Source organism: Panicum virgatum, chromosome 4K (genome assembly GCF_016808335.1).
Source record: "Panicum virgatum strain AP13 chromosome 4K, P.virgatum_v5, whole genome shotgun sequence".
Classification (NCBI taxonomy): Eukaryota; Viridiplantae; Streptophyta; class Magnoliopsida; order Poales; family Poaceae; genus Panicum; species Panicum virgatum.
This window is the reverse complement of record NC_053139.1, coordinates 45,615,768-45,627,837: the sequence shown is the minus strand read 5'-3', so window position 1 is coordinate 45,627,837 and position 12,070 is coordinate 45,615,768. Positions and strand designations below refer to the sequence as shown.

The window sequence follows — 12,070 nt, the reverse complement described above, 5'->3', positions numbered from 1 at the left end:
TTTTTGGATCTGCTTCGAACTTGAAGCCAGCCATAACATCATCCACGTGCTTCCACTAGTAGGGTGAAACCATAACAACGTGGTTTCACCTACCTTCACTAGAAAAAAACTCTTTCACCAAGTATTTTTTAAAATAGTTTTAGCTTCACCAAAAAACCTATTTCATAAAAAAAAAGCTGCTTCACCAACTATTTGAAGACAAGCTGAAGCTATAACAGACAACCTCTGGTCCGCGTCTGTCCGCATCCCTCCTCGGCTCCTCCTGACTAGCTCCTCGAGTTCTTTTTTCAGCATTAGTTTCTGAAACTGGTCAAATTTGCAATTTACCTCTCACCCAAACCTCTCTCTACTCCCGCCGAGGAGTGCCGTGTCTTGACTCTCGCGTGCCTACTAGGAGTCGTCGGGTTGCATCAGAGCGACGGCAGCGGCGAAGGCTTGATTGCAATTTGCGAAGCTAATAAGTGCGACGCGGGGCGGGGGGCATGGTCGCGGAGGTGCAATCCTTCAAGGCTTCGACCGCCGTCGCCTCCCATCTTCTTCGGCTTCTCCTTCGTCTTGGTCTTGCTCCTCCCATCCTCTGCTCCACGAGGTAGCCACGCCTTCTCGCTCCTCCTCCTCCGTCTGATACCTTTTGCTCTGATGCTCGCCTGACCCATCCACCCCTTTCACTCCGTAAAAAAACTCCTTTTTTTTTTAGCTTCCACGCTGTTGTTGCAATCGATTCGTCGAACACGTTATGGGCATCTCGGGCCAAGCCAATTCCTGGGTAGTGGAATCATGGCTATCATGTATGCCACATCTTTGGGTTTATAGGAATCATACCTTGTTCTTTTTTTTTTTGCTGAATTTAATCTCAGACAGTGATAGGCTGATAGCTTATTCGTGACTTGGCTTTATTCTGCTTGCTAATCGGCCAGAAGCGACATCCTTTTCCAATATAATAGGCAGCTCTCCTGCCTGATCATCCCCCCCCCCACCCCCCAACACCAAACATCCATTTCATTCTTCTGAAGTTACTTCCATTTTGGACAGCAAGATTGTATTTGACTAACTTGCCATTTATTTATTTTTCTAATTATCGCAGAGCTGTGAAGATTTTTTGAGCCACTAGAGGAAATATGGCGGATGCTCTGTTTATAGTTCTCAGAAAAGTTGCTCTCTCCTTGGGAGAAGAGGCACTACAGAAGATTGGCACAGAGGTGGTGGAAGTAGCACCGATCATGACAGATTTTGAGCATAGCATGAAACAAATTGAGGGTGAACTATTGATTCTGCAGGCCTTTATTGGCCAGGTTAGTGCACAGAGATTTGGTGACAAGGCATTTGATGCATGGTTGGATCAGGTTAGAGATGTTGCTCATGAGGTTGAAGACATCATTGATGAGTATGCTTACCTTACTGTGCAAGCTGTGGATACAAGCAGCTTCTTCAAAAGAAAGTTCCATCAAATCAAGAACTTTGTAGCATGGCAGAAGTTTCATAGCCAGATCAGTCAAGTAGAAACTCGAATTCAGAGGCTAGGGGAAATGAGGAATCGGTATGGCCTCTTGGTAGGTAAAGTAGACAAGAAAAACGATTTTCAGCTCGCCAATCAGCTTTACATGTCAGATTCTGCGTATCTAACTGATAATTCTGAGATAGTGGGACATGTTGATGAAATTGGTCAATTGACAGAATGGCTACTTGAAGAGAGACAGGACAGAAATCTAATGGCCGTCTTCGGTATGGGAGGTTTAGGCAAAACTACTATCACAAGCAGTGTCTACAAGAATCAGAAGATCATAACATCTTTTGATTGCCACGCATGGATTACTGTGTCTCAGACTTTTCAAGTTGAGGAGCTACTAAGAGAAATTATAAATCAGCTAATAGATGAAAGAGCACGCAAGGCAAGTGGTTTCTTGGCCATGAGGCGTATGAGATTGGTTGAGGTGATACAAAGCTATTTGCAGGACAAAAAATATTTCATTGTCCTGGATGATGTATGGGACAAAGATGTTTGGTTATTTTTGAACTATGCATTTGCCAGAAACAATTGTGGAAGTAAAGTGCTGATAACAACCCGGAGAAAAGATGTGTCTTCTTTGGCTGCTGACAATTATGTCATTGAACTTAATACCCTTAACTATGCTGAATCTTGGGAACTATTTTGTAAAAAGGCTTTTCGATCTTCACAAGATAATATATGTCCTGAAAATGTAAGGTCTTGGGCACATAAAATTGTTGCCAATTGCCAAGGATTGCCACTGGCCATTGTAACCATTGGAAGTATTCTGGCATACCGTGACAAGGAACATGAGTGGGCATTTTTCTACAAGCAGCTTAGCTGGCAATTAGCAAACAATCCAGAGCTCAGTTGGATTTCTAATGTTCTGAATATGAGCTTAAATGATCTCCCATGCTATCTGAGGAGCTGCTTTCTATACTGTGCACTCTATCCTGAAGATTACAAGATCAAAAGAAAACTGATTTCGAAGCTATGGATTGCGGAAGGTCTTGTGGAGGACAGAGGAGATGGAACAACAATGGAGGAAGTTGCTGAGTGTTACCTTACGGAACTGACTCAACGCTCTCTTCTTCTAGTCACAGAAAGGAATGCATGTGGAAAGGCAAGAACATTTTTGATGCATGATCTTGTGCGGGAGTTAACCTCAATCGTTGCTAAAAATGAGAAGTTTGGCATTGCTTTTGGTGATGTTGGTATATCCCAAGGTTGCCATGAAGCCCGACGTTTATGCATCCAAAGAGGTGCCCAGACCTCTAATACTTCAGCTGGTTCACGGCTCCATTCATTCATTTTATTTGACACTGAAGTACCATCTTCTTGGATATATGATAGTTTATCACGTTTTAGACTACTGAGGGTCCTATGCCTAAAATTTGCCAATGTTGAGGAAGTGCCAGGCGTGGTCACAGAATTGTATATCTTGCGTTATCTAGATTTTTCGCATACAAAAGTGAAGAATATACCGACGTCTATAAAAAAACTTGTTAACCTACAAGTTTTGGATCTCAGATTCAGCTATGTGAAGGAGTTGCCACTGGAACTCACTATGCTAACTAGTTTGCGGCATTTACATGTATTTATGGTCCATGATCTTCAAGAAAGATCACGGGATTGCTTCAGTGCAACAAAAATTCTTGGTAGCATTTGTCATCTAAAGAATCTGCAAGCTTTACAGATTGTTTCAGCCAATAAAGATTTGGTTTCCCAGCTGGGGAACTTGAAATCATTGAGAAGTTTGGCTATAGTGAAAGTGCGACAATGCTATATTGCAGAGTTATGGAATTCCTTGACAGAGATGCCTAACCTGAGTAGGTTGGTTATTTCTGCGTTTGATATGGATGAGGTTCTTGATTTTAGAATGCTAAAGCCCTTGCCACACCTGAGGTTCTTCCGACTGGCAGGAAAGTTGGATGCAGGTGAGCTTCCATCCATATTTTACAATTTTGAGAAGTTAACATGGTTAAAAATAGACTGGTCTGGTCTGAAGAAGGATCCGATTAGCTCCTTCTCCCACATGTTAAATCTAGTTGATCTACGGCTCCATGGGACATATGATGGGGAACAGTTAACTTTTTGTGCTGGATGGTTCCCCAAGCTCAATTATCTGCAATTAGCTAGCATGAAGAATCTGAATTGGATTGAGATAGAGGGCGGAACAATGATGCGTCTAATTCAGTTGGAGTTGTTTGGCTTAGGGAATCTAAAGGCAGTACCCAATGGCATCAAGTACATTAAGACACTCCACCAGATGTATCTGACAGATATGCCAAATCAGTTTCTAGAAAGCCTGCGTGGAAGTGGAAGTCACATTGTCCAACATATACATAACATCCATACTTTCGAATCCTCTGATTCTGAAGGTAAATTTCATTTTCTTATTATGCCAAATACTTCGATGAAAAAAATTAATATGGGTGTCATAAGATAGTCTCAAAAGAACGGTAGCTTAGAAAAGATCAAGCTAATCAGAGATTAAAAAACTATTTGGAATTACTCAATTAACTAGATAAAGTATACGCCATAGGTCTTACATATTGTATCAAAGAATAAATTTGTTTTGCTGGTATTGCAGTAAATAACTTCTGTTTTGCGGAATACCTCGCCAACAAGTTCGGCCCTGGTGCTATTAAGCATGCCCCTACCAACTGTGGCTATTCCAGCACTTGATAGTTCGTTGGGAGGCTTTAGTAAGAAATATGTTGTTCCTTTGTGGACCAATCATTTCAAGAGTGGAGAATATGCAGTTCAGGTTGGTGCTGAACTCATCTGCTTGTGTGGTGCTTCGTATACAGGTTCGAACCTAAGCTGCTGAAACAATTTGCTACTGTCAAAAAAGATGATTTCAGGAAATATACGGCATCTGTTTCCTTAACTCGAAGATATTGCATATTTGTTGGAAAAGTGCCCACCGGAACAGTGGTAAAACATTTTCTTACGGAAGCCACCAGTATTTGAAATTGAGATATGAAGTGGCTTGCTGTGTTCTGTGGAACCTGTGAGGCTGTGACATGACTGCAAATCTGCAATTTATGAAGGAGAATTTGAAGAGTCTGTACAAGTTGTACATTGTGAGATGCAACCGGTATTCACAGTGTATTGGTTAGAAAAAGTTACCAGACCCGCATATCGTTAGATGGGAGATGACTGAAGACCAGCAGATGGTTAATATGCTTCTGACTGTAATTGAAAAGCTTTCATTTGCAATGTAATCATCCCACAGGTTATTTGTAATATTACTTTCTATTGGTACTCTCTCCTTTTCTTTTCTTTTTTTCAAAGTGTGCATGTGTATCAAGATTCAACACGCTTTTTTTAATGCAAACATTAGCTTAAACATTGTCAATTATATGACTGATACCATTGGTTTTATATTTGAAAATAATTATATAGTGTCAGTTTTATTTTCACGAGCAATATAGAATAAGAGGTGATTACAATGAAAACATAGTTTTGGAGACCATATTCAACTACCTTACATACGTTCTGAAAACGAGGAATAATATATCGGTCAAATACAACGACATCACTGAATTTGACTTACCTCTATGGCGCGCCTTCCAGGAAGAAAGGGAGAGAAATTTCCACGTGTATTGTCCGCAGTGCTTCTACTATTTATACAGCATAATACAAGATGGTTTATTGATATTGCAGTAAACTAGAACACACACACACATATATATAGGAAAATTTCTTTCTACACTCGCTTGTAGCTACTCCCATGTGTGTATCTCATGATACATGACGTATTTGATCCAACAAAGAGTATGTACATGGAGTATGTGTTCATACTAAAATATCTATGATATATATATATATACCTATGTGCTAATCTACACCCTAGGTGTAGAATAGCATTCTACACCCAGCACCCAACCAACTCCAGCCAGCCCAGTCATGTCCCGCGCCAGACCCGATCCAGACTCGCTCGGCCCAGCTTAGCCCACCATGCTCCAATACCCCTCGCCCCGGCCCCAAGCCCAACCCCCCACCGCATCTCGATCCAAATTGCGACGGCGGCTGCGAGCAGCGGGAGCGCGGCGGCCCCATGGGAGCGGCGGCCGCGGCGGCAGCGAGCAACGTGGCCCGGCCGTGAGCCCGGCGGCGTGGCGCGGAGGTTGCTTTGCGGGCCGCGGAAGCTGCGGCGGCATCGAGCGGTGGGGCGCCTAGGATGCGTCGGCATCGAGCAGTTGGGCGCGGGGGCGGCGGCGGCGCGGAAGCAGCGGGGCATGGAGGCTGCAGCTGCATCGAGCGGCACGAAGCAAAGGCGGCTCATCGGCATCATCAAGCGGCCGGCGTGCAGGGGCTACAGAGATGCATGACGCACGCGGTCCTCGCCCACACACCGCCTGGGGCGCCCTTGCGTTGTGCCCGCGAGCTTCGAGCCCTCTTCCCTACGTGACCTCGACGAGCAGTATGTGGAAGATGCATTCTGAGCCTACGCGCCGTACTTCCGGTGAGCATAATTTCCTTGCGATCCCCTCATGATCTAGAATTTGGTGTTCATGTATTTGCAATTTTTTTATTGATATGTGTGTTCTAGGGTCGGTATGTTGGAATGGATATACGCCGATCCCATCGAGCTGGTCTTTAAACAAGCAACAATATTGATAAATTGAGGTGAGAACAGTGGGAGCCGTGCTCAATATCCAATATCGAACACTCATTTTTGTTGGCAATTACTGAATGTTAATGCTCCAAATTGAGTAGTTAGGCCAACAGTTTTGTTATGATTTAGATCAGTAATTTGTTAGGTTTAGTAGTTAGTCCAGTATTTTTTTTATTACTGAGCGCTGACAATCTGAACAGAGTAGTAAGTCTAGTATTTCTGCGAGCATTTTCAGTTCAGTAATTTGTTATTGCAAGCACAATTATTCTTTTTTGTTGCTTAGTTTAGGCTCATTACTTTATTATTTTCATTAGTACCAAAATAGCTGTGTAAGCATCTGCTAGTATCTGTAATTTTCAATCATTACCCAACATAAGTTAGCATAGTAGTTCAGCAGTCATTATTGAACTACAAGATCAAACAATGAAATACTTGACTATTGGACAACATGAAATTGGAGTTCAGTAACAAAAACTACTAAAACTAAAAAACTACTGAGCTCGTGCATTTTTATATTCAGTAGGCTAATTACTAAACCATCTAAAGCAAGATACTGATCTCGACTGCTAAGAACAAAACCAAAAGCCATGTAATTAAACTAATGAACTCAATCACATGAGTTAGTATAGTAGTTGTGTTAGCATCTAGTATCAATATTTTTTTATTAGGTTAGTAGTACCATGGCTTTTTTGCTTAGGCTAAGTAATATTCCGAACACCATTTTTCTTGTCGGCAATTATTAAATGTTGATTGTTAGGCTAAGTGGTTAGGCCAGTAGTATCACCATTTTGTTAGGTTTAGTGGTTAGACTGGTATTTTTTTCGATCCCTAAGCACTGATGTTTTGAACCGAGCATGTAGTTTAATAGTTCAGTAATGAAATACTAGACCATTGACTTACATGAGATTGAAAACTACTGAAAATAAAAAACTATTGATCTCAATCATCTCATGAATCATCTAGAGCCAGATACTCAACATAGTTTGAATAGCCTAATTACTGAATCATCTGCGCAATTTTTGACCGATATATATGTTCTAGATTTTCTTTGGGGTATGTTAAAAATGGAGACATGTTGATCCAATCAAGCTAGTCATTAAGCAAGCAACGATGTTAACAAATTGAGGTGAGAATAGGGGAGTAATGTTTAATATCCAAAATCACATGCACATTTTCTGTCGGCGATTACCGAACATTTCGATGCTCTAAACCATGCTCAATGTTGGCCAGTTAGGCTAGTAATTTTTGTTAGGATTTAGTATCAATAATTTTTTAGGTTTTGTAGATAGCCCAATATTTTTTTATTACTGATGCTTGATGACAAAGAACTAAACCTCAATTCTGTCAAACATGGGGTCATACTACCGCTCTCGCTTATGGTATGTCTCAAGTAATTTAGTAATACTTACAAATATCGGTAATCTCTCGATACCCCAGAATTACCTTGCGTATTTTTCAGTAATTCACTGTAAACCAGTAATACTATGTAGCACTTCAGTTATTCTCAGTAAAGCAGTAACTTAGTAATTCAGTATCCTGCCGGTCTTGCTATGTTTTTCTCAAAGATCTTTTCGGACTTTTACTGGTGGTAGGTTCATGTGGGCATGGCACTCCTTTTCCAACTCTGTCACCGCATGCACATAACAGTGATAGTATTGAACTTCACAAGGGAGAGGGTTCCAAGTGAAGAGAGAGAGGCCTCAAGTGTATTTTTAAGATTTTTCAAGGCTACATAATACAGTTAATTTGTGACTAATATGTGTACATATGTGTAACCACCACCGGACGATATATGTATATATTTGGAATAAGCAATCTGTAGAAATATTTTTATTTCTATATTATGCACTTCTCCATTATTTTTCTAGTGTTGCTGGTGAATCTTTATTTTCTAGTAACACCCTTGTACATGTTTGGATTCAGTAATAGAGAGATCCAGTTATTCAGTATTTTTATGTACATCTAGTAATTTCTTTTGTCATTGTTTTGGTGACTTGTGACTTTTTCACATACATCTTTTTTACATTGGATGCATTCAACAAAATGAGATGCAATTGTTCAGTAGTTCTTTATATATACAGATTCATTATTACTTCTGCATATGTAAATTCAGTAATCAATAGATCCAGTTAATTAGTATTACATGTAGGCCAGTAATTTTTGCGAATTTGAGGGGGGAGGGTTGATTTTCTGTGAATTCAGTAATTTGAATGTATATATAGCCTTGTGTTTGATTCAGTTATTTAGAGATTCAGAATAAATATTCAGTTGATGTTTGGATTTAGTAACCGAGAGCGTCTATTAAGTATTTTATGTATTATGTACATCCAATATTTTTTCTTGTTTTCTTACATGATTTTTTGCATTCAACAATGGTGTACCAGCAGTTACTTAGTATTTTTTTTATGCAGATCCACTAATGCTTATGTGTATGTTGACTTAGTAATTCATCAATCCAGTAGTTTAATATTTGAATTATTGAATTCAACAATGGTGCACGCCCTTCATTCCCCTGCTGTTCTAGCACAACTTTGGTATTGTGCCTGCCCTTGAACGAGCAATTGAATTGTTGCCTATCCTTCCTTTTGTCCTGTTCTTCTTGATAGGGAAACCAGTAAGCTTGATATACACTCTGTAGAACTCATATGCAACATACAATGACTCAAAGTTGATGTTTATGAACTATTGAAAAAAAATATTAGACGACTAAACTACCGAAATATCGATCTACTGAACTACTGGAAATTACAGATGATTGAGAGAGCTCATTAGCTCAGCAATACTGAACTGTGTTTAGAAACCACTTAACTACTGGATCAAACAACCAAATACTAGCTACCAAACTACATGAAATTGAATAGAGCTCACTAATAACAAAAACTACTAGCTCATCAAGAAGTCAGAATGATTCAGTATCATAACAGGAAGATTCAGTAATTTATATCCAAACTCTTCTGCTCGCTTCAATGTAGCCTGCACAAACAGCCTTTCGGTGCAAGAGCACGCTCCGCCACTCCACAGCTGAGCCACAGCCTACCGAGCCCTTAGGTTCGCAAATACATATTACTGGACTACCGAACTATAGAGCTACATAGAATTAAAAGAGCTCGGTAATTAGTACTACCAAAACCTTAAAAAAAACTACCGAACTAGTGACATTTTGTAGGGATCGCATGATTACTGGAAATCAATTTTCTTCAGTAATTGAATCATGAAGAGACCAGCTACTACTGAGCTACACAAAAATTAATCAAATCATCTCAACAAAAACAACCGGAGAGAAGTGATATTAGGAGGCGTAGTCCATTACTGATAGAAGCAAATTTCTTCAATTAACATGAATCGATTTCTGCTTCAGTAATTATTGGGAATCCCTTTTTTGCTTCTCCTCCTGGAGCTATCGCCCATGTGCGTTGCTCTCCATCCGTGCTGGTCCCCGCGGCCGCACGCCGTGCTCCTCCCATCCCGTGCGTCACTCGCCCCGCAGCTACGCGTGCCGGCCGCCGCCGCTCGCCGCGCGCGGCCACCTTAGCGCGCCCCGTGCCCCGAGCATCGCGCAGGCCGCGCCGCTCCCCGCGAGGCCGCGCCGTTGCTGCTCCCCGCGAGGCCGCGCCGCCGCTGCGCTTGCTCACTCCCAATGCCGCGCACCACGCCGTGCCCCGGAGCCCGCAGCGAGTGCGGCAGAAGCTAGCACGAAACGGCTCGCGCTCGCCGCTCGCCGCGCTCCGCGCGTCTCGCGGCTCGCGCTCGCGGGTTCCTCGTGGGGACGGGGGGTGGGAGCTGACCGGGTTTGGGCCGGAACAGGTGGGCGGATGGGAGTTGGGCCGGTGGATTTGGATGCTAGGTTGGCTGGGTGTAGAATGGATTCTACACCTAGGGTGTAGAATAGCGCTACCGTATATATATATATATATATATACACACACAGAGAGAGAGAAAATACAAATATTGCAAAACTTTCTCTACATATGTATTCTTCTGTCTTTCCTTTCTTATTGTCCGTAGTGCTACTATTTATACAGCATAATACAAGATGGTTTATTGATATTGCAGTAAACGACCTCATTTCATTGCGATACCTTTCCAAGAAGTTCGGCCCTGGTGCAATTAAGCACGCCTCTGCAAATTGAAGCTCATCTGGCACTTGAATTCGCTGGAAGCTGTCTGCAAGAATAAGTGGCTCTTTCTGTAGGGCAGTTATTGGAAGAGTGAACAATATGTAGCATGTTGGTGCCAGAATACTATATGAGTTAATTGTTTGTTGCAATACCTTTTTTTAAGAACCTTTGAAAAAGCAGGGAGTTCCTGCTATTGACTATAGATTTTTGCTATACCTCCTACAAGGATTTCAATGGAAGCTATGGAGACGATATGTCACTGACTATTAGCTAGATATTGGATAAAAGAAATGCTTTTCAGTTGAAGATTTGTGTAGTGGCTGAAAAATCCCTGTCAGAAGAGTTATCAGACAGGTAGGGCATTTCAGCGGTCTCACATTTCATGCTGCATACATACATGAGCAGGAAATCGTAAAGCATACACGTTAATTTGTACTATTTGGATTACTGTGAACTGTGGTACTTGCTACCAATTTCCATGGCCTGGACGCAGATCCAACCGTACCATCCCTTATTTCCTGTCAGGAGTTCAGGAGTCAGGACGTGCTGTCGGAGAAATGCTGAAAATGTCTAAGCAAGACCATTTTGGTAGGATTATGAACCAAAGACCTGAGGAATCTGATCCCTCGCCCATGCTGCTGGCCGGCTGAATCATTCCAGTCTCCGGACAGAGTTGGATCAAGGAAGAGACTGCTGGTAGCAAGCCGATATCAAATGCTTCAGACACCTGCAGTTGGGCGTGCCAGCAATGTGCAGAATTACGAGTGTGAGAGCCCCTAATAACCACAATAGAATGTTTTAGGGCATGTACAAAGGTCCAGACAGCTGCTATCTGTTTGTCACACGCAGACAGCTAAACAGATAGCTTGTACAACAGTTGTCTATTTAGCTGTCTACTGGGTATTTAATTCGCTGTTTGACACATGAATCAAGATGATCTAGTGCATAATTTGATCTTTGTAGCCATTGTGTTGCATACATGGAAGAATACACAATATATCAAATGAAAATTTATGTTGTTTGAATGCATGCTTGTGAAGGAAGATAAAAATTTGTTATGCAACTATGCCTCCAAAAATTTTATTCAAACACTAGATTTCAAAAGTTAAATTTAAAATATTTTTGCAGAATTTTTTTACATTTGACCCGAAGCATAAAATTATTGAAATATTCAAAAACTCCTATTTTGTTCTTTTTGCTGTGACCAATCTATAAAAGGTTTTTGAGTTTTTGTTATTGCAAAATAATCTTTGTGATTTTATCTTTCTTCTGAAAAAATATCGTGATTTTTGGAGCCCGAAAAGATCTTATTTTCGAATTTTGAACCTCAACCGGTGTTTCACCCCTTCTCCTCACCCGGGTTCGCATGTCAGCCTCCACCGCCCCCTTCTTCCAAACCTACACACCCCTGGTTAGGCAGCAGGAGTGGCGGCGCCATGCCTTCGGCCACTGGTTCGATTCGTCATCTCCAGTGAGCCCCTCTCAAATCCCTCGCAATCGAAGCTTCCTTACACTCCCCGCGACTCGTTCCGACCATCATCCCTCTTTTCCCCCAACCCTGCAGGCTTCCCAATGAGCTGCTTCGCCCGCCACCGCCTACCTCCGCAGGTTTTGCGCCGCCGCCGCCAAACTCTCGCATATCCTTGTGGCCGTCAAAACGTGCGCTCCCGCCCGCGCATCGAATCCTTGTGGCTGTCGACGCCTCGCCTCTGCTCCAACAACGGTCGCTCGGGGCCGTCGACTTCCATCAGATCTTCATTGAATTGGCTCACGGAAGACGTATTTTGCTCCATTTGATGCAAGACGACAGTACCGGCTCACAGTTGTACATGCTCTTAT

At 42.0% G+C, this 12,070-nt stretch overlaps 1 protein-coding gene across 3 annotated transcripts; it reads left to right on the top strand.

Annotated features, from left to right (window-relative positions):
• The first annotated feature begins 259 nt into the window (after positions 1-259).
• LOC120704366 (disease resistance protein RPM1-like) lies at positions 260-10,537 on the top strand. 3 transcript variants are annotated; one of them, XM_039988721.1, is made up of 4 exons: positions 260-589; positions 1,085-3,867; positions 6,088-6,090; positions 10,167-10,537. In XM_039988721.1, exons 2-4 carry the CDS (start codon positions 1,119-1,121, stop codon positions 10,241-10,243), a joined length of 2,829 nt encoding a protein of 942 aa, XP_039844655.1. In that variant the 5' UTR covers positions 260-589; positions 1,085-1,118; the 3' UTR covers positions 10,244-10,537. The 3 variants fall into 3 exon arrangements, 2 of the variants coding, with proteins under 2 accessions (XP_039844655.1, XP_039844654.1); XR_005687539.1 differs by lacking the exons at positions 6,088-6,090; positions 10,167-10,537 and adding exons at positions 4,080-4,256; positions 4,344-4,841 and having other exon boundaries at positions 264-589; XM_039988720.1 differs by lacking the exons at positions 6,088-6,090; positions 10,167-10,537 and adding an exon at positions 4,080-4,841 and having other exon boundaries at positions 264-589.
• Positions 10,538-12,070: the final 1,533 nt, after the last annotated feature.